Source organism: Oncorhynchus nerka, linkage group LG4, assembly GCF_034236695.1.
Source record: "Oncorhynchus nerka isolate Pitt River linkage group LG4, Oner_Uvic_2.0, whole genome shotgun sequence".
Classification (NCBI taxonomy): Eukaryota; Metazoa; Chordata; class Actinopteri; order Salmoniformes; family Salmonidae; genus Oncorhynchus; species Oncorhynchus nerka.
Genome location: NC_088399.1, coordinates 5306884 through 5330274, shown reverse-complemented (window position 1 = coordinate 5330274; position 23391 = coordinate 5306884). Strand labels below are relative to the sequence as shown.

At 44.6% G+C, this 23391-nt stretch overlaps 1 protein-coding gene across 2 annotated transcripts in view; it reads left to right on the top strand.

Moving 5' to 3' along the window:
• The first annotated feature begins 318 nt into the window (after positions 1-318).
• The window catches only part of LOC115124788 (YTH domain-containing protein 1), a 37676-nt gene continuing 14603 nt past the window's right edge, over positions 319-23391 (top strand). The window contains exons 1-9 of one of the 2 annotated variants that reach the window (XM_029654259.2): positions 319-583; positions 5221-5322; positions 11006-11328; positions 13520-13886; positions 15839-15987; positions 16855-16963; positions 17384-17501; positions 17794-17878; positions 21915-22084. In XM_029654259.2, coding sequence (XP_029510119.1) covers positions 556-583; positions 5221-5322; positions 11006-11328; positions 13520-13886; positions 15839-15987; positions 16855-16963; positions 17384-17501; positions 17794-17878; positions 21915-22084 — 1451 coding nt within the window. In that variant the 5' untranslated portion in view covers positions 319-555. The remainder of the gene's footprint in view (positions 584-5220; positions 5323-11005; positions 11329-13519; positions 13887-15838; positions 15988-16854; positions 16964-17383; positions 17502-17793; positions 17879-21914; positions 22085-23391) is intronic. The other variant, XM_029654258.2, reaches the window with a different exon arrangement.

The window sequence follows — 23391 nt, the reverse complement described above, 5'->3', positions numbered from 1 at the left end:
CTTGCTTTAGTGGGGGAAACAACGCCACCTGCTGGAGGGAGGCATGTTTCCCTTCGAGTTGAGCCTCCCCCAGCCCTCGGAGTTGTGGGTAAAACGTTTTGCAGCGGTCCACTAGATAGCACAGCCTCAAAGTTAACGATATCTTAAAAAAAATAAAAAATCATGAATACAAAAAAAATCTTATTTTTATTTTTTATATATAAGGTTACCAGTTTGGTCAACGTTAGGGTTAAAAGTTGTGTTTAATGTTAGGTTTCATCACATTTAAAAGACGACAACGTGCCTGAAATAGGAGGAGTTTTAGACTTTGTGGCTGTGGTAACGACCCTTTGCAGCAGGAGGAGGGATGCAGTCATCCGCCATTTCAGCTGCTACGATGAGACCTACTTCCAGTAAACATTGACGAGGGAACCATCCATTTACCACATTGTAGATGTTTTAGTTAGATATAGAGCAACGATTAGGTATAGGGCAACTATTAGGCATAGGGCAACCGTGAGAGGAGACAAAACGAGTCCTCTAAAGGTTTGCGGAAAGCAGGGAAAGGGGCGGAAGATGGCGGTCGACAGACGAGACGACAAAGGTACGACGCCTCTAACCATTCTCCCTCCTATCCCCCCCTTGTGTGTGTTAGCTAGAAAGCCATCGTTGATGGTAGTATTCCAATTACTCACAATTTGCCTTCAAGAATGATTCATTTTTAATTTTGGGGGGGGACACAGCCAGCTATTTAAGTTACATGAGCGAACTACATTCGCCATAGTTTTTGGTAGTTTAACTATCGATAGTTTAAAAAAAAATGACACCCAGAGTTTATAACCTCTGGCCACAGCTAAGTTAACCATTTGAGGTGTTAGGTAACGTTGTCTACAGCGATGCTTAACCGTTAGTATCATGTCGCATTAGCTAGAAAAACTAAATCAAGCTGATTTGTGCCTCCGCCCGGATCTAGTAACCAAACCCCATTCCAGGGCCGTCATTGGAAATACCAATTTGTTCTTATTTTAACTGACTTGGCTAGGTTAAATAAGGGTAGATCAACAAAGTAAATCACGTTATTCAGCTGTTTTTTTTTACCTAATTTAAGTAGAATACTATTGGAGATGTGTGATGCTAATTAAATGTATATTCGGTTAATATTCCGGCGTATGGTGATATCTTACTATCCAAACACATCTGGAAATGGATGTTATTGGTCTCAAACACATATTTAGCAGATGTTATTGCGTGTGTAGCGAAATTCTACTATTCTCCCCCATGTACCGGTACATACACGATCCATTAATGCTGTAAAGTCGTCAAGTAACTCCGTAACAATATTTTATGGTGAGATGGCAAAATATGTGTGCTTTCTTTTAGACGTTTTCCAACACTAAAATGCCTACTGCCTAGGAATGCCAGTCCGGGATGTTGCTTCTCTCTTTAAGCCAATCAGGTTTCAGCAGTCTGTTTACCCCTGGCAGAACGCAGCCGTGCAACATCAGGAAGTAGCATTAGTGTCTAGCATGGTGGTGGAAACGGATGTTTCCCAAACAAAGTATGCATATTTAACCAATTTTTTTTCCCCAGCCTACTCGCCATTTATTATAATAAATTCATTAGGTCCTAATCTATGGATTTCACATGACTGGGCAGAGGCGCAGCCATGGCTAGCCCTGGGAGGGTAAAGGCTCACCCACTTGGGAGCCAGGTCCACCTACTGGGGAGCCAGGTCCAAACAACCAGAATTAGTTTTTCCAAACAAAAGGGCTTTATTACAGACAGAAATACTCCACAGCTGTCCGGGTGGGTGGTCTCCGATGATCCCACATGTGGAGAACCCAGGTGTGGAGGTCCTGGGCTGGCGTGGTTACATGTGGTTGTGAGGCCTGTTAGACTTAATGCCAAATTCTCTAAAACAACGTTGGATTCAGCTTGAACATTAAATTCTCTTGACACAGCTCTGGTGGAGATTACTGCAGTCCGCATGCCAATTGCACGCTCCCCCAAAACATTAACAAACAAACAAAAAACTCCACATTTGAGTGGCCTTTTTTTTTTGTCCCTAGCACAAGGTCCACCTGTGTATTGATCATGCTGTTTAATCGGAGAACGGCTCACTAACAGGGATGTAAACGAATTTGTGCACAAAAATGAGAGAAATACGCTTTTTGCACATATTGACCTCTACTGGGATCTAATATTCCAACTCGTGAAACACGGGACCTTTACACGTGCGTTTTAGTTTAGGAGGAAATCGATAAAACCTTCAATGGAGAATTCTTTAACTATGATTCGGTCCATGCCGCTGCAAACCAGATTTTCCTTGGCAAAAAAAAGAACACAAAGCAGACTAAACTCTATGGTCCTTTTCAATCCTACTTTTGTACAATATTGAGTGGTATAGCTTGCAAAATAAACAAATGTGTCTCTGGGTGATTCATTTTTCCCATCATTAGGACTGTTTTAGAAATGTCAAAACACTGTTTTGAAGTCTCGTAATCAATATGCAGAAACAGTCCATTTTATGTTGTCAATAGATCACAAACTACCTACACATTAGGGAAGTTAACGGCTAGCTGTGGAAAATAGATTTGGGTCAATTTGCATAATTTGGTGTTTTCGTAGGTCGTCTTATCTTTTCACGCGCACAGCAAACCTACGCTATTTGGCTGACACCTTTCAAGACAGTTTTTTTCCTTGATGCATAAGTCCTGTGATTATAAAACATAAAAATAAAAAATAAACATTTCCACAATGGAAAAATGCTTTGTTACTTTATATCTGGTGTTAGTCATATAACTTATGTAGAAAATATCATGTACCCGACCGACACGATCAACAGTATGTGCACACCTGATCGTCGATTATCTCATTCCAAAATCATTGGCCATTAATATGGAGATGGTCCACCCCCTTTTTGCGGCTAAAAAGCTCTATTTTTCTGGGAAGACTTTCCACTAGATGTTGGAACATTGCTGCTATAACAGCCTCCACTCTTCTGGGAAGGCTTTCCACTAGATGTAGGAACATTGCTGCTATAACAGCCTCCACTCTTCTGGGAAGGCTTTCCACTAGATGTTGGAACATTGCTGCTATAACAGCCTCCACTCTTCTGGGAAGGCTTTCCACTAGATGTTGGAACATTGCTGCTATAACAGCCTCCACTCTTCTGGGAAGGCTTTCCACTAGATGTAGGAACATTGCTGCTATAACAGCCTCCACTCTTCTGGGAAGGCTTTCCACTAGATGTTTGAACATTGCTGCGGGGACTTGCTTCCATTCAGCCACAAGAGCATTAGTGAGGTCGTGCACTGATGTTGGGCGATTAGGCCTGGCTTGCAGTCGACGTTCCAATTCATACCAAAAGTGTTCGACAAGGTTGAGTTCAGGGCTCTGTGCAGACCATTCAAATTCTTCCACACCGATCTCAAACAATTTTTGTCTGGACCTCGCTTTGCACGGAGGCAGTCATGCTGAAGCAGGAAAGGGCCGTCCCCAAGCTGTTGCCACGAAGTTGGAAGCACAGAATCGTCTAGAATGTCGTTGTAAGCCGTAGAGTTAAGATTTCCCTTCACTGGAGCTAAAAAGCCGAACCATGAAAAACAGCCCCAAACCATTATCCGTCCTCCACAACTTTACAGTTGGCACTATGCATTGGGGCGGGTAGCCTACCACTTTGCAGCGCAGCCGTTGTTGCTCCTAGACGTTTCCACTTCACAATGACAGCACAGACAGTTGACCGGCGAAGCTCGAGCAGGACAGGAATCTGACAAACTGACTTGTTGGAAAGGGTGTCATCCTATGACTGTGCCACTTTGAAAGTCTCTTCGGCCATTCTACTGCCAATGTTTGTCTATGGAGATTGCATGGCTGTGTGCTTGATTTTATACACCTGTCAGCAACGTTTATGACTTAAATGGCAGAATCCACTAATTTGAACGGGTGTCCACATACTTTTGTAACTATAGTGTATAAAGATTAGCTGGCTACTCACTAGCATGTGGGCTTGGGAGCTTGTTTATGAGGCCTGTTGATTTTTCTTATTGCTTGCTACAAGAAGTTAGTCATTTAGTGGTTCTAGTCAAATGTGTAACTGAGGCATTTTCAAAGACTGACTTGACAGCAAGTGATTATTGCAAAAACGTTTTTTTTTATTTTTTTTTAATTGAACCTTTTTTATTTAACTAAGCAAGTCAGTTAAGAACAAATTCTTATTTACAATGACGGCCAAACCCGGACGGCGCTGGGCCAATTATGTGCCGTCCTATGTGGCTCCCAATCACAACCCGGTTGTCATACAGCCTGGATTCGAACCAGGGTGTCTGTAGTGACACCTCTAGCACTGAGATGCTGTGCCACTCGGGAGCCCAAAGTGGATCTTATGGATGTTGGAGGCTTATACTGAGTATAATATCACAAGCCCTGAATTAAATTGGATTATTGCTGACTGTTAGGAATGCAGTGTGTTTGACCTTTTAAATTGTACAACAAAGGGGGGGGGGGGTCTCCTGTTCTGTTCAAACTAACCTTACAGAAAAAAACAAAGCGACAACAGGTTTTTAAGAAATGTTTATTTACTTAAGTATTCAGACTCTTTTGCTATGAGACTCAACATTGAGCTCAGCTGCATCCCGTTTCCATTGATCATCCTTTTATAGATGTTTCCTATAACTTGGAGTCCATCTGTTATGCAAAGGAGGGATAACGAGTAGAATCATGCCTCTGAACTAGCTGACTAAACTCAACTTCACCGTTTTATGATGCCGTTGACTAGTGTCGGCGGACTGGAGCTCTGACGTGTAAAATACTGATTTCGTCACCCAAAGCCCCCTGGGTGATTTGGTAATCCGTCCCTGGTTGGAGCTCCGACTATTTGCCGCTCAACTCCGTAACTCGTGGAGTCTAGTCGGCTCTACCTAGTCTAGTCGGCTCCAACTAGTCTAGTCGGCTCTACCTGGTCTAGTCGGCTCTACCTGGTCTAGTCGGCTCTACCTGGTCTAGTCGGCTCTACCTGGTCTAGTCGGCTCTACCTGGTCTAGCCACTCTGATTCTTAAAGATCATTTAAAAACACTTATGCTAGCTACATCCCAAATAGCATCTTATTCCTTTCCATAGTGCTTGTTTTAACTAGAGCTCTATGGGCCTTGGTCCAAGTTGGCTACCCTAAATGGACTCTGCACTCTGTTAAGTTGAAATGTGCTATGTGTAACTGTGATTGTACCCATCTGTCGTCCCAGAGGGAGAGCTCAACGTGCTGGATGACATCCTCACCGAGGCCCCGGACCAGGATGACGAGCTCTATAACCCTGAGAGTGAACACCACGTCAACCAGAAGAAAGGTACCTTTTTACAGTGCACTTCTGTCCGTTTATAAAAGATTTAAAAGGTTATATTAGCGAGCGTCATTGTCAATCTGTACCATCATGCCCAAATCATTGTCACTCTATTTGTCATCCCTTTTTACAGTGTAAACTGAACAAAAATATATATAAATGCAACAATTTTTTAAAGATTTTTATTTACAGTTCATATAAGGAAAATGATAAATAAATAAATTGACCAATCTATGGATTTCGCGACTGGGAATACAGATATGCATCTGTTGGACACATACCTTTAAAAAAAGGGTAGGGGGTTGTGGATCAGAAAACCAGTCAGTATCTGGTGTTACCACCATTTGCCTCATGCAGCATGACACATCTCCTTCGCATAGAGTTGATCAGGCTGTTGATTGTGGAATGTTGCCCCACTCCTCTTCAATGGCTGTGCAAAGCTGCGGGAATTGGAACGCGGTTGTACATGTCGATCCAGAGCATCCCAAACATGCTCAATGGGTGACAAATCTGATGAGTATGCAGGCCATAGAAGAGCTGGGACATTTTCGGGTTCCCGGAATTGTGTACAGATCCTTGAGACATGGGGTTGTGCATTATCATGCTGAAACATGAGGTGATGGCGGCGGATGAATAACAGGACACCGGGCCTCGTCTCATTTAAATTGCCATCGATAAAAACGCCATTGTGTTCGTTGTCCGTGGCTTATGCCGGTCCATACCATCACCCCACCGCCCCTATGGGGCACTCTGTTCACAACGTTCCCCTCAAAACCGCTCACCCACACAACACCATACAGACTATCTGCCCTCTGCCCAGTCTAGTTGAAACCGGACCACGTCCGGGAAGAGGGCAGTACATGACATGTAGCTGGAGCTCCTCTCTTCTCAGACTGTCTTCACATTCCTCACCGTCCTCTCCACCACCAAGAAAACAACACAATCAAAATATAAAGCATCACATAAATCTATCAGGATGGTCATTTCATTTCTTGTTGGCTGCTTTCTTTTCCAGTTTGTTTCTCTCCAAAGGAAACTGGGGGAAACTTTTGCCTGGATAGTATTTGTGTTGCAGGAAATCATACATAAAACGAGCAGTATGGCTGCTGGCATTGTCATGCTGGAGGGTCATGTCAGGATGAGCCTGCAGGAAGGGTACGACATGAGGGAGGAGGATGTCTTCCCTGTAACGCACAGCGTTGAGATTGCCTGCAATGACAACAAGCTCAGTCCGATGATGCTGTGACCTACCGCCCCAGACCATGACGGACCCTCCTCCTTGATTAGTGACTCCCCATCCCGGGTGCGGGAGCGTCGACTGACACTAATTAGCATAACGCAACGGACATAAATATTCCTAGAAAATATTCCTATTCATGAAAATCACAAATGAAATATATTGAGACACAGCTTAGCCTTTTGTTAATCACCCTGTCATCTCAGATTTTCAATATGCTTTACAGCCAAAGCTAGACAAGCATTTGTGTAAGTTTATCGATAGCCTAGCATAGCATGTTGTCCAGCTAGCAGCAGGTAACTTGGTCACGGAAATCAGAAAAGCAATCAAATTAAATTGTTTACCTTTGATGAGCTTCGGATGTTTTCACTCACGAGACTCCCAGTTAGCTAGCAAATGTTCCTTTTTTCCCCAAAATATAATTTTTGTAGGCGAAATAGCTCCGTTTGTTCTTCACGTTTGGCTGAGAAATCGCCCGGAAATGGCAGTCACGAAAACGCCGAAAAATATTCAAAATTCCAATAATATCGACAGAAACATGGCAAACGTTGTTTATAATCAATCCTCAAGGTGTTTTTCAAATATCTATTCGATAATATATAAACCGGGACTGGTGGCTTCTTAGGAGAGAGAGAAACAATGGCCGCATTTGTCCTTTACGCACCAAACACTCTGAGAGAGACTTCAGCTGACCACTGACACAATGTTGACGTTCGGGCTCATTTTTCAAAATAAAAGCCTGAAACTATGTATTGTGACACTAGACACATTAGGGAAGCCATAGAAAAAGTAAACTGGTTGATAGCCCATTCACTGCTCAATAGGGACGCTGAGGATCTAAATAAGAGTCCCTTCCTGTTTGGATTTTTCTCAGGCTTTCGCCTGCAACATCAGTTCTGTTATACTCACAGACAATATTTTTTATATTTTTGGAAACTTTAGTGTTTTTTATCCTAAGCTGTCAATTATATGCATATTCTAGCATCTTGTCCTGACAAAATATCCCGTTTACTACGGGAACGTTATTTTTCCAAAAATGAAAATACTGCCCCCTAGTCACAAAAGGTTAAGTTGGGTGAATTTTGGCCCATTCCTCCTGACAGGGCTGGTGTAACTGAGTCAGGTTTGTAAGGCCTCCTCGCTCACACACACTTTTTCAGTTCTGCCCACACATTTTCTATAGGATTGAGGTCAGGGCTTTGTGATGGCCACTCCAATACCTTGACTTTGTTTTCCTTAAGCTATTTTGCCACAACTTTGGAAGAATGCTTGGGGTCATTGTCCATTTGGAAGACCCATTTGCGACCAAGCTTTAACTTCCTGACTGATGTCTTGAGATGTTGCTTCAATATATCCAGATAATTTTACTACCTCATGATGCCATCTATTTTGTGAAGTGCACCAGTTCCTCCTGCAGCAAAGCACCCCCAACATGATGCTGCCAACCCCATCCCAACCACTTCACGGTTGGGATGGTGCTTCGTGGATATAGTTACTTTTGTACCTGTTTCCTCCAGCATCTTCAAGGTCCTTTGCTGTTGTTCTGGGATTTATTTACACTTTTCACACCAAATTACGAGCGGTGTGACGGCTGCGTGGTCCCATGGTGTTTATACTTGCGTACTATTGTTTGTACAGATGAACGTGGTACCTTCAGGCATTTGTAAATTACTCCCAATGATGAACCAGACTTGTGAAGGTCTACAATTATTTTTCTGAGGTCTTGGCTGATTTCTTTAGATTTTCCAATGATGTCAAGCAAAGAGGCACTGAGTTTGAAGGTAGGCCTTGAAATACATCCACAGGTACACCTCCAATTGACTCCCATGATGTCAATTAGCCTATCTTTTCTGGAATTTTCCGAGCTGTTAAAAGGCACAGTCAACTTAGTGTATGTAAACTTCTGACCCACTGGAATTGTGATACAGTGAATTATAAGTGAAATAATCTGTAAACAATTGTTGGAAAAATGACTTGTGTCATACACTAAGTCGATGTCCTAACTGACTTGCCAAAGCTGTAGTTTGTTAACAAGATATTTGTGGAGTGTTTGAAAAACGAGTTTTAATGACTCCAACCTAAGTGTGTTTAAACTTCCGACTTCAACTGTATGTAAATACAAATATTTACACGTCAAGTTTGCTGAAAATAAACGCAGTTGACAGTGAGAGGATTTCTTTTTTTTGCTGAGTTTATTTCCATTAACAAACTTAAAAAATAAAAAAAAATTTAAATTTACAGCTGTTTTGAAGCTGGGGGACCAAAACTTGAGTTACTTTAATTTTTTGGGCTCCATTGTGAAAACATATTTCAGTGATTTTTAGATGGTACAGTTGTTCCCTACACCATTCAGTGCTTGTTTTTGTCATAAACTAAAATTGAGTGAACAGATTTTGATCAACCAGTAAATGAGCGATTTCCTCTAAATAACTGTCGTGGAAATTCGGTACCGAGAGAGATTTGGTCATTTCTTCAAACAGTACTTTTAAAAATTTAATTTAGATTAATAATTGCAATAATGAGGCTGGTCTTTAAAAAAAACATTTTTTAAATGTTTTTTTAAAATTCCCACCCCCACCCTTGAGTTTAGGACCGAGTAACCTAACCTTTACACAAATGCAGAGTATATAGCGAACACTAAAAATGCTTAGTCGTGGTTGGTTCTACCAATCCCAGGCAGATTGGGGTGTCATAAATCACTCTGGGTTCACCCCCCCCCCCCCCGGGGTTAGTTTCCCAGATGCGAGGATGATTGAGACAATGAGGCATTGTTCTACCCCTAAGCTATCTCTAGTAAAACACATTCTTGTCTGTGTAATGCAGTCTTTAGATCATTTGTCAGCTCGAGCCATCTCTGGTAACCATACGCCCAGATTAGCTGCAGGGAACTAGAGTGGAGCCCATGAAAACACAATTAAACAGAACAGTAATGTCCTATTTTTAAAAGTATTAAGTAAGTACTAACTATTAATATCAAACAAACCAGGTAAATACACCACCGTTCAAAAGTTTGGGGTCACTTTAGAAAAGTCCTTGTTTTTGAAAGAAAAGAGTCCATTTTTAAAATACAATCAAATTGATCAGAAATGCAGTGTAGACATTGTTGATGTTGCAAATGACTGAGCTGGAAACGGCTGATTTTTTTCCAATGGAATATCTACATAGGTGTAGTGTACAGAGGCCTGTACAACCATCATGTTCCAATGGCACGTAGGTTAGCTAACACTAAGTTTATAATTTTAAAAGGCTAATTGATTATTAGAAAACCATTCTGCAATTATGTTAACACAGCTGAAAACGGTTCTGATTAAAAAAATAAAAACAGGCCTTTAGACTAGTTAAGTATCTGGAGCATCAGCATTTGTGGGTTCGATTACAGACTCAAAATGGCAAGAAACAAAGACCTTTCTTCTGAAACTCGTCAATCTATTCTTGTTCTGAGAAATAAAGGCTATTCCATGTGAGAAATTGCCAAGAAACTGAAGATCTCGTACAATGCTGTGTACCACTCCCTTCACAGAACAGCGCAAACTGGCTCTAACCAGAATAGAAAGAGTGGGAGGCCCCGGTGCACAACTGAACAAGAGGACAAGTACATTAGTGTCTAGTTTGAGAAACCGACTCCTCACAAGTCCTCAACTGGCAGCTTCATGAAATAGTACCCGCAAAACACCAGTCTCAACGTCAACAGTGAAGAGGCGACTCCGGGATGCTGGCCTTCTAGGCAGAGTTCCTCTGTCCAGTGTGTCTGTTCTTTTGCCCATCTTAATCTTTTCTTTTCATTGGTAAGTCTGAGAGATGGCTTTTTCTTTGCAACTCTGCCTAGAAGGCCAGCATCCAGGAGTCGCATCTTCACTGTTGACGTTGAGACTGGTGTTTTGCGGGTACTATTTAATGAAGCTGCCAGTTGAGGACTTGTGGAGGCGTCTGTTTCTCAAACTACACTCTTTATGACAATTTTGTTAGCACAGTTTTCAGCTGTGCTAACATAATTGCAAAAGGGTTTTCTAATGATAAATTAACCTTTTTAAAATGATGAACTTGAAACACAACTTGCCATTGGAACACAGGAGTGATGGTTGCTGATAAAGTGCCCCTGTACGCCTATGTAGCTATTCCATAAACAATCTGCCATTTCCAGCAACAATAGTCATTTACAACATTAACCATATACTGTACTGTATTTCTGATCAATTTTATGTTATTTTAATGGATAAAAAAAATGGGCTTTTCTTTAAAAAAAAAAACAAGGACATTTTCTAAGTGACCTCAAACGTTAGAAAGGTAGTGCATGTCATTTTTCTGTCACATAACGCAGCCACAATGTCAGACCAGATGCCGCTCCGGTGGGAGACGTAAAGTGAGAAACTGACAGACCGTCCAAGGCAGAGAGACTTAAGAACATAATACTGAAGATTTAATTACTTCTTTTTTTTTTCTCCCTCCTTACAGGATCTAAGAGGAAGAATGACCGAGGGGATGACCACGATCTGAAACGTCTCCGGCCCTCGGCTCACACCACCACCAGACAGGCCACTAAAAGATCTGCCCCCTCGGCTGGTGGGAAGAAACTGGTCAACCTCAGGGGGGTGCGGCACCCCTCCGAATACAAGACCGAAGATTATTACGACGACCGGAAAACCCATTCCATCCGAGCTGGTGGGGCGCAGAGGGGGGACCCTCCCAAAACAACCCACCTTGACAAGCCTCTGGGCCGCAGGAGAGAGCCAGACAGACAGAGGATCAAGCCCCTCATGCCCGAGCTAACCACAGAGGTAGGAGTGGCTTCGCTAAGGGTCACGAGGGGAAGTTACTGTAGCATATCTGCATGGGCTGTTTTCAGGTCTTTTCACTTCGCTAGTCAGTATAGCCTTTTCTTGTTAGAATGAAATGAGATGCATCTTCTAGTGCTCTGTAGATCAGACAGGCCTCTGTCGGGTCACCAAGCCAGCGACGACAGGCCCCTGTCGGGTCACCCAAGCCAGCGACGACAGGCCCCTGTCGGGTCACCAAGCCAGCGACGACAGGCCTCTGTCGGGTCACCAAGCCAGCGACGACACCCCTCTGTCGGGTCACCAAGCCAGCGACGACACCCCTCTGTCGGGTCACCAAGCCAGCGACGACAGGCCCCTGTCGGGTCACCAAGCCAGCGACGACAGGCCCCTGTCGGGTCACCAAGCCAGCGACGACAGGCCTCTGTCGGGTCACCAAGCCAGCGACGACACCCCTCTGTCGGGTCACCAAGCCAGCGACGACAGGCCTCTGTCGGGTCACCAAGCCAGCGACGACAGGCCCCTGTCGGGTCACCAAGCCAGCGACGACACCCCTCTGTCGGGTCACCAAGCCAGCGACGACACCCCTCTGTCGGGTCACCAAGCCAGCGACGACACCCCTCTGTCGGGTCACCAAGCCAGCGACGACAGGCCTCTGTCGGGTCACCAAGCCAGCGACGACAGGCCCCTGTCGGGTCACCAAGCCAGCGACGACAGGGAAACACTGCTGGTTTGTCAGCCTGTCCCGCCTCTCGGTACCTGTTTTTGTGCGCTGTGGTTGGCTGCAGTCAACCATATAAATGAACGGAGGAGAGGGCATGATGCTTCATTTTCTGTGAGTGAATGTCCACATCCCGTGTTGTATAACTTTTAAAGATGAGTTGAGGTCCACTTCCATTATTGTTTTCTGGCACGTTCATTTCCTCCACTGGCGTCGGGGCACATGGGCTATTTACGATTCCTTTGATTCTATTTTTTTTTTTTTAAATTTCCGGTTCTTTGATTGGCCGCTGAACAGCGTGTGTTGATTAGTTTTTATAAAATGTGTATTGCTGACTAAATAAAGTCGACCTCCAAATCATCATACGAAATCTTGTATTTTCCTAGTATTCAAAGCACCGTGTCGAGTCCTGCCAGTGACCGCTGAAGTGACTCGTCAGCGTAGCCTAGTGATTGGTTGTTTGGGAATGAACGGCTCTTTTTGAACTGATTTTTTTTTTTAGGTGAATCGAATCGGTGAGCTATTCGAATCGCATCGACGAGAGAGCCGTTCATTCGGCTCCCTAATTTGCATACTGGTCAGCTACTACTGCTTCTTGGTGAATATTCTGTAGATACATGAGAGAATCATTTTGATGAAGATTGTGAATCATCACTGCAGGAACAATAGGTAGTGGAGAACCTCATTCTGGTGCAAAATATGAATGAAAGAAAAAACGATTTTGATGGTTATAAAAACTGATGTCATTATACCTGTATGGTATTATTAAAGAGACTGGAGTCGTAGTCGGCTGGAGTAGCAGTCATATAGGCCCTAGTCCATATCCAAAACAACCAACACACTGAAGTCATATAGGCCCTAGTCCATATCCAAAACAACCAACACACTGAAGTCATATAGGCCCTAGTCCATATCCAAAACAACCAACACACTGAAGTCATATGGGCCCTAGTCCATATCCAAAACAACCAACACACTGAAGCCATACGGGCCCTAGTCCATATCCAAAACAACCAACACTGAAGCCATATAGGCCCTAGTCCATATCCAAAACAACCAACACTGAAGCCATATAGGCCCTAGTCCATATCCAAAACAACCAACACACTGAAGTCATATAGGCCCTAGTCCATATCCAAAACAACCAACACACTGAAGTCATATAGGCCCTAGTCCATATCCAAAACAACCAACACACTGAAGTCATATAGGCCCTAGTCCATATCCAAAACAACCAACACACTGAAGTCACAGGCCCTAGTCCATATCCAAAAGACAACTCCCTGCCTTGCTGCTTTTTCTATTTGGCTGACTTACGGGAAACACTTAAAGTGCACTGGTTTTGAACAGAGCCCCATGGTCCACTTTTTTACCAAAACCTTATGGCCTTTGCCAAAAGTAGTGCACTATATAGGGAATAGGGTGTAATTTGCGATACAGACCCTGATGCCTTTCTGTTCTCCTCTTGTCTAGAAGCTGATGCGTCCCAGTGAGGGGAGTGTTGGCAGGGTCAGCACCTCCTCCAAGGAAGAGGCAGAAGAGGAGGCATCAGACCAGGAGACGGGCAGCACGGCTGAGTCCTCCGAGGGGGACCGATCCAACATGGAGGGAGAAGAGGTGATGGAGGAGGAGGAAGAGGAGGAGGAGGAGGGAGAGAAGGGCCCAGAGGAAGACGAGGAAGAGGAGGAAGAAGAGTATGAACAGGAGGAGGGGGATCAGAGAGTTGTGAACGAACCGCCGGATTACGACACTCGCAGCGAAGCCAGCGACTCCCAGTCTGATTCAGTGTCGTTCTCTGAGGGGGAGTCGGTTCACTCTGGGTCTGGATCTGACGCCTCAGGTAAACAAAACATCTGCTCAACAACCTTTTCTTCTTCTCTTTTCACTATCCTGGTTGCATCCCATTCTCCCGACATCTGTTCACTTCCCTTCATGGATTAAGAAGGAAATGACTGGTATCAGAAAATGGGTGAAACTGCCTAATTAGAGGCACCAATCCATCCCATTTAGAGAGCCTTGGACTGTCCTAGAGACACCAATCCATCCCATTTAGAGAGCCTTGGACTGTCTCAGAGGCACCCAATCCATCCCATTTAGAGAGCCTTGGACTGTCTTAGAGGCACCAATTCACCCCATTTAGAGAGCCTTGGACTGTCCTAGAGGCACCAATCCATCCCATTTAGAGAGCCTTGGACTGTCCTAGAGGCACCAATTCATCCCATTTAGAGAGACTTGGACTGTCTTAGAGGCACCCAATCCATCCCATTTAGAGAGCCTTGGACTGTCTCAGAGGCACCAATTCATCCCATTTAGAGAGCCTTTGAGATTATTCTACCAGTAAGGTGCCAAAAATGTAACAGCAGATGTACCTAACTGGTTGGAGATGGAAGGTATCTCCAGAGTTCGCCATCTCTCAACCGGGGTCTGGTATCTCTGTCCTATGAAGGTACCGCAGGAGGGCTTTATATAAACAGTGCAATTCATCAATCTAGCTTTCAAAGAGGACCGGGCTACTTTCTGATACAGAAAGCTATGATGTGTACTGAACCTGGTGCCCCGTCGTAAAAGCCTGGTGTGTTTATCATAAACTGTGTCCAGGAGCTCTTCAATACAGTGGCAGCTACATTCATGTAAATGATATCCCCATAGTCTATAAGCAGTGTGAATATCAACGGAATAATTAGTTTTCTGCTGTCTAATGACACACACGACCTGTTCTTTTATATAGGAAGGCCGTGTTCGTTCATTCTTAACTCATCAACATGCTTTCTGAAACATGGCTCTCATCAATCCAGATGCCTACATGAGCAAAAAGAATGTGGACACCTGCTCATCCAACATCTCATTCCAAAATCACGGGCATTAAAATGGAGTTGGTCCTTTGCTGCTATAACAGCCTCCACTCTTCTGGGAAGGCTTTCCACTAGATGTTGGAACATTGCTGCTATAACAGCCTCCACTCTTCTGGGAAGGCTTTCCACTAGATGTTGGAACATTGCTGCTATAACAACCTCCACTCTTCTGGGAAGGCTTTCCACTAGATGTTGGAACATTGCTGCTATAACAACCTCCACTCTTCTGGGAAGGCTTTCCACTAGATGTTGGAACATTGCTGCAGGGACTTGCTTCCATTCAGCCACAAGAGCATTAGTGAGGTCGGGCACTGATGTTGGGCGATTAGGCCTGGCTCACAGTCTGCGTTCCAATTCATCCCAAAGGTGTTCGATGGGGTTGAGGTCAGGGCTCTGTGCAGGCAAGTCAAGTTCTTCCACACAGATCTCGACAAACCATTTCTGTATGGACCTCGCATTGTGCACAAGGGTCACATGCTGAAACAGGAAAGGTCCTTCCCTCAACTGTTGCCAAAAGTTGGGAGCACAGAATCATCTAGAACGTCATTGTATGCTGTAGCATTTAAGATTTCCCTTCACTGGAACTAAGGGGCCCGAACCATGAAAAACAGCCCCAGACCATTATTCCTCCTCCACCAAACTTTACAGTTGGCACTATTCATTCAGGCAGGTAGCGTTCTCCTGGCATCCGCCAAACCCAGATTTGTCCGTCGGACTGCCAGATAGTGAAGCGTCATTCATCACACCAGAGAACGCGTTTCCACTAGTCCAGAGTCCAATGGCGACGAGCTTTACACCACTCCAGCTGACGCTTGGCTTTGCGCATGGTGATCTTAGGTTTGTGTGCCGCTGCTCGGCCACGGAAACCCATTGCTGCTGTAATTACTTTGGATTTTATGATGTGATTTTTTTTTTTTTTTATCATTTTTTTGTCCTCCAGGTTCTGAGAAGAAGCATGAGAAGCTATCCTCCTCTGTTCGAGCCGTCCGCAAGGATCAGACCAGCAAGCTGAAGTACATCCTACGAGACGCACGCTTCTTCCTGATCAAGAGCAACAACCATGAGAACGTCTCCCTGGCCAAGGCTAAGGTGCACTTCTCTATCTTAACTTAGTCTCTCAATCTCTACCCAGTACAGCCAGTAGAGGACTGGCCACCCCTCAGAGCCTGGTTCCTCTGGTCTACCCAGTACAGCCAGTAGAGACTGGTCACCCCTCAGAGCCTGGTTCCTCTGGTCTACCCAGTACAGCCAGTAGAGGACTGGTCACCCCTCAGAGCCTGGTTCCTCTGGTCTACCCAGTACAGCCAGTAGAGGACTGGTCACCCCTCAGAGCCTGGTTCCTCTGGTCTACCCAGTACAGCCAGTAGAGGACTGGTCACCCCTCAGAGCCTGGTTCCTCTGGTCTACCCAGTACAGCCAGTAGAGGACTGGTCACCCCTCAGAGCCTGGTTCCTCTCTAGGTTTCTTCTAAGGAGTATTTCCTAGCCACTGTGCTTTGACTTCTGCTTTTCCAGCTGCTTGGTTCTCGGCTGTGATAACAGTTCAGCATGTTGTGAAAAGAGCTTTTATAAAAATAAAAACATTTGATATAGAATGTACAAAACACAAATGACCCCCATCAATCTATTTGTCTGTTTATATGTCTTTTTCCAACAAAAAAAAAATCTGTACGGTAATATTGACTGATGCTGAACACAAACAAACAAGTGTGCTGTTTTCTGTTGTTTTTGCCAGGGGGTGTGGTCCACTCTGCCTGTTTTCTGTTGGTTGTTATTGCCAGGGGGTGTGGTCCACTCTGCCTGTTTTCTGTTGGTTGTTATTGCCAGGGGGTGTGGTCCACTCTGCCTGTTTTCTGTTGGTTGTTATTGCCAGGGGGTGTGGTCCACTCTGCCTGTTTTATGTTGTTTTTGCCAGGGGGTGTGGTCCACTCTGCCTGTTTTATGTTGTTTTTGCCAGGGGGTGTGGTCCACTCTGCCTGTGAACGAGAAGAAGCTGAACGCCGCCTTTCGTTCTGCCCGCAGCGTCATCCTGGTCTTCTCAGTCAGGGAGAGTGGAAAGTTCCAAGGTAAACGGTCTTAATCCTATTCCCTATATATATAGTGCACTACTTTTCACCCGGGGCCTCATTTATCAAAGGCACAAATAAGACTTTAAAACTAGCGCGCGCCACTTTTCCCACAAAAGGTTGTGATTGGTCCATTTTTTAAAAACTTGATGGGAAGGTGGGCATATCTCCACACGAATCTCAGATCAAGAGAACGCACAGCTTCTTGTTGTTGATCAATTGTATTGCAACTAAATATAGTTTATTTTGAGGTCGACGTGCGGAGGTCGACGCGCTCCGTCGACGCGCTCCATCGGCCCCGTGCGGAGGTCGGCGCGCTCCATCGGCCCCGTGCGGAGGTCGGCGCGCCTCCATCGGCCCCGTGCGGAGGTCGGCGCGTGCGTAGTGTACTGAATATGGTCTGTCCTCCTGTGTGTATAGGTTTTGCCAGGCTGTCCTCGGAGTCCCATCATGGAGGGTCTCCCATCCACTGGGTCCTGCCTGCTGGGATGAACGCCAAGATGCTGGGTGGGGTGTTCAAAATCCACTGGATCTGCAGGTAAACGCTTCTTCTGGCTTCTCCTCAAAGACATGAGATGCGTTCCAAATGGCACCCTATTCTCTATAGAGTGCACTCCTTTTGACCCGGGTCCATAAGGTTTGGGTCTAAAGTAGTGCACTACATAAGGAGTTTGGCGTGTCATTTGGAATGTATCTCATGTCTTTACTGGCATTGTGGTAGCAGCCAGAAATGTGAATGTTATTATATATATTTTTTTGTGATCTCAGATCTGTTGTAAGACTTGTGCATCCCATGATCCGGTTTAAAGGAATAATCTAAATGTTTTCAGACGGGAGTTGCCGTTCACTAAAACGGCTCACCTTTCCAACCCGTGGAACGAACACAAGCCTGTAAAGATCGGCCGAGATGGACAGGTAGACATTCTTCTTCATCTATCCATCTATATATCTATCTTATGTTGTCCTTGGTCTTTTGGTTCTGCGTCGATCGCTTTTCAGGAGCTTGTCACTCTAGGATAGTGGGTATGATTCCTGCTGGGGTCAATCATATATTTTGTTAAGTTGCTTTACACCCTTAACACCCTTGACTTTTTCCACTTAAAAAAAAAAACGTTATAGCCTGATCCTAAAAACAGATTAAATAGTTTTCCCCCCTCATCAATCTACAAACATAATTTTATTTTTTATTTCACCTTTATTTAACCAGGTAGGCAAGTTGAGAACAAGTTCTCATTTACAATTGCGACCTGGCCAAGATAAAGCAAAGCAATTCGACAGATACAACGACACAGAGTTACACATGGAGTAAAACAAACATACAGTCAATAATACATTATAAACAAGTCTGTATACAATGTGAGCACATTAGGTGAGAAGGGAGGTAAAGGCAAAAAAGGCCATGGTGGCAAAGTAAATACAATATAGCAGGTAAAACACTGGAATGGTAGTTTTGCAATGGAAGAATGTGCAAAGTAGAAATAAAAAATAATGGGGTGCAAAGGAGCAAAATAAATAAATTAATTAAATACAGTTGGGAAAGAGGTAGTTGTTTGGGCTAAATTATAGGTGGGCTATGTACAGGTGCAGTAATCTGTAAGATGCTCTGACAGTTGGTGCTTAAAGCTAGTGAGGGAGATAAGTGTTTCCAGTTTCAGAGATTTTTGAAGTTCGTTCCAGTCATTGGCAACAGAGAACTGTAAGGAAAGGCGGCCAAAGAAAGAATTGGTTTTGGGGGTGACTAGAGAGATATACCTGCTGGAGCGCGTGCTACAGGTGGGAGATGCTATGGTGACCAGCGAGCTGAGATAAGGGGGGACTTTACCTAGCAGGGTCTTGTAGATGACATGGGTCCAGTGGGTTTGGCGACGAGTATGAAGCGAGGGCCAGCCAACGAGAGCGTACAGGTCGCAATGGTGGGTAGTATATGGGGCTTTGGTGACAAAACGGATTGCACTGTGATAGACTGCATCCAATTTGTTGAGTAGGGTATTGGAGGCTATTTTGTAAATGACATCGCCAAAGTCGAGGATTGGTAGGATGGTCAGTTTTACAAGGGTATGTTTGGCAGCATGAGTGAAGGATGCTTTGTTGCGAAATAGGAAGCCAATTCTAGATTTAACTTTGGATTGGAGATGTTTGATGTGGGTCTGGAAGGAGAGTTTACAGTCTAACCAGACACCTAAGTATTTGTAGTTGTCCACGTATTCTAAGTCAGAGCCGTCCAGAGTAGTGATGTTGGTCAGGCGGGTAGGTGCAGGTAGCGATCGGTTGAAGAGCATGCATTTAGTTTTACTTGTATTTAAGAGCAATTGGAGGCCACGGAAGGAGAGTTGTATTGGCATTGAAGCTTGCCTGGAGGGTTGTTAACACAGTGTCCAAAGAAGGGCCGGAAGTATACAGAATGGTGTCGTCTGCGTAGAGGTGGATCAGAGACTCACCAGCAGCAAGAGCGACCTCATTGATGTATACAGAGAAGAGAGTCGGTCCAAGAATTGAACCCTGTGGCACCCCCATAGACTGCCAGAGGTCCGGACAGCAGACCCTCCGATTTGACACACTGAACTCTATCAGAGAAGTAGTTGGTGAACCAGGCGAGGCAATCATTTGAGAAACCAAGGCTGTCGAGTCTGCCGATGAGGATGTGGTGATTGACAGAGTCGAAAGCCTTGGCCAGATCAATGAATACGGCTGCACAGTAATGTTTCTTATCGATGGCGGTTAAGATATCGTTAAGCACCTTGAGCGTGGCTGAGGTGCACCCATGACCAGCTCTGAAACCAGATTGCATAGCAGAGAAGGTATGGTGAGATTCGAAATGGTCGGTAATCTGTTTGTTTACTTGGCTTTCGAAGACCTTAGAAAGGCATGGTAGGATAGATATAGGTCTGTAGCAATTTGGGTCAAGAGTGTCCCCCCCTTTGAAGAGGGGGATGACCGCAGCTGCTTTCCAATCTTTGGGAATCTCAGACGACACGAAAGAGAGGTTGAACAGGCTAGTAATAGGGGTGGCAACAATTTCGGCAATTTCGGCAGATAATTTAATGACAAATCAATAACAGGTTCTCAATAACAGGTATTTCTCAGGTTCTGAGAAATATTAGCAAAAGAACAGAAATATCACATTTTACGTAAGTATTCAGACCCTAGGGCCTCCCGGGTGGCGCAGTGGTTAAGGGCGCTGTATTGCAGCGGCAGCTGTGCCACCAGCGACTCCTGTGGCGATCCGGGCGCAGTGCACGCTAACCAAGGATGCCAGGTGCACGGTGTTTCCTCCGACACATTGGTGCGGCTGGCTTCCGGGTTGGATGCGCGCTGTGTTAAGAAGCAGTGCGGCTTGGTTGGGTTGTGTTTTGGAGGACGCATGACTTTCAACCTTCGTCTCTCCCGAGCCCGTACGGGAGTTGTAGCGATGAGACAAGATAGTAGCTACTAAACAATTGGACACCACGAAATTGGGGAGAAAAAGGGTTTAAAAAAAGAAGTATTCAGACCCTTTACTTCTGAAATTACTTTTTAATTTACTTGCTGAAATCCCATTAACAGGATCGATATGACAACAGCCAGTGACGGTGCAGGGCGCCAAATTCAAAACGACAGAAATCTCATAATTAAAATTCCTCAAACATACATGTATCTTATAACCTTTTTAAATGTAATCTTGTTGTTAATCCCACCACAGTGTCCGATTTCAAATAAGGCTTTACAGCGAAAGCACCACAAACGATTATATTAGGTCACAGAAACATTTTTCCAGCCAAAGAGAGGAGTCACAAAATAGAGAAAATGAATCACTAACCTTTGATGATCTTCATCAGATGACACTCATAGGACTTCATGTTACACAATACATGTGTGTTTTGTTTGATGAAGTTCATATTTATATAAAAAAAATCGTGTTTACATTGGCGCGTTACGTTCACTAGTTCCAAAAACATCCAGTGATTTTTGCATAGCCACATCATTCAACAGAAATACTCATCATAAGTGTAGATGATAATACAAGTTATACACATGGAATTATATATATACCTCTCCTTAATGCAACCGCTGTGTCTGATTTCAAAGAATCTTTACGGAAAAAGCTAACCATGCAATAATCTGAGGCGGCGCTCAGAAAAATAATACAATTAGCCGCCATGTTGGAGCCAACAGAAACCAGAAATCACATGCTAAATATTCCCTTACCTTTGATGATCTTCATCAGAATGCACTCCCAGGAATCCCAGGTCCACAATAAATGCTTGATTTGTTCGATAATGTCTGTTATTTATGTCCAATTAGCTACTTTTTATTAGCGCTTTTGGTACACCTATCCAAACGCTGGTGCAGGTTCCCGCATAACCTAGGACAAAAACTTGTAAAAGTTATATTACAGGTCGAAGAAACATTTCAAACTAAGTTTATAATAAATCTTTAGGGTGTTGTTATCATAACTCTTCAATAAAGTTCCAACCAGAGAATTCCTTTGTGTCTAGAGATGCAATGAAACGCAGGTCATTCAGCCCTTATTCAGGCCCACAACACAGAAGCCTCATTCAAGTTAAGACGGTTGACATCTAGTGGAAGTCCTAGGAAGTGCAACTTCATCCATATTCCACTGTGTATTCAATAGGGCCAAGGTTGATTTACCTCAGATTTCTCACTTCCTGTTTGGATTTCTTCTCAGGTTTTTGCCTGCCATATGAGTTCTGTTATACTCACAGACATCGTTCAAACAGTTACTTCAGAGTGTCTTCTATCCAATACTACTAATACTATGCATATATTAGCAACTGTTTTTGAATAAGGTTGTAATGTAACAATGTGGAAAAAGAGAATGGGGTCATGAATACTTTCACAATGCACTGTATTTTATATTTATGTATTTTTACACTAATTCTAATTGAGTGTTTTTTTTGTTTTTTTAATCTACTGATCTGTGCCCCCCCCCCCCCCTCCTCGGGACCACCAGGAGATCGAACCAGGGTGTGGGATGCAGCTGTGCATGCTGTTCCCCCAGGACGAGAGCATTGACTTGTATCAGGCTATTCATAAAATGCGACACAAGCGGAGGATGCCTTCGGAGCCGCGTTCTCGAGGACGCCCGCCGCACAGAGAACCCGCCCGAGGCGACCTGGGAAGGTTAGAAATATTCTTTGGACTGCTAGTGAGCTCTGGTGTCGGCGTGACATGATGCCCGGAGCAGTGTTCTGATCCGATGGTCTAACCGCCCCTTCCAGAATGCTCTCATCACATCCCAGCGAAGAGGGAAACCTGCTGACATCCTCTGGGCTGTTGCTAAGGACCCCGTACCACAGCTCCACAGTATCTATGTGCCGGGCCGTTGCTAAACCCAGTATCTATGGGCCGGGCCAGTCTTAACCCCAGTATCTATGGGCCGGGCCAGTCTTAACCCCAGTATCTATGGGCCGGGCCAGTGCTAACCCCAGTATCTATGTGCCGGGCCAGTGCTAATCCCAGTATCTATGGGCCGGGCCAGTGCTAATCCCAGTATCTATGGGCCAGGCCAGTGCTAATCCCAGTATCTATTGGCCGGGCCGTTGCTAACCCCAGTATCTATGGGCCGGGCCGTTGCTAACCCCAGTATCTATGGGCCGGGCCGTTGCTAACCCCAGTATCTATGGGCCGGGCCGTTGCTAACCCCAGTATCTATGGGCCGGGCCGTTGCTAACCCCAGTATCTATGGGCCGGGCCGTTGCTAACCCCAGTATCTATGGGCCGGGCCGTTGCTAGTAGGCTGAGTGGCTTGTCTCTCTCTACAGGTGATGGTGGTTAATTAGTTTGATCTCTCAATATAAAGAATGCAATTTTAATTTATACCATCATGATACTTAAAACCACTTAAGTTGTAGTTGCGTTTTAATACATTTTGTCTTCAGGTTTGCTTGAATGAATTTGTCTAGATAAGTTTGTTTTTTAAAATGTGTTCCCGAAGCCTTTTCTTTCAGGAGTATCCTGGCGAGTTAAAACCTAGTCATATATGGGACTTAGAAAAGGAGCCGTTCCATTTAAGCAGAAGATGCCACATGGATTTGAGTGGGGAGAATGATGATGCTGTCTTAAATGCTTCCAGGGGACTTTCCCTCTCCCTCCGTGGGCCATTTATTGAATATACATAATGTATACCTGTGGTGAAATCTACACAACTGCTGTGTGTGCCTGTAGCTTCAGATGGGCAGGGGTGGGTGTCTATCTACAAAGCTGCCTGGAAAGGGAGTTAAAAAAAAAAAACGTTGGAAAGTTCTGGAAAGCGGTAGGCCTTTTGGGCGACCTGGCGACAACCTAGAGAGGGAGAGAGAGAGAGAGAGCTTGGCTCTGCTGTGTGGTTCTCTCTACCTCCTGTTGCAATGCTCCGTTTACACCAGAGATCCAAATCCCTCGACATCCCCTACAAGAGATCATATACCCGCAAAAACATTTTGGTTAAT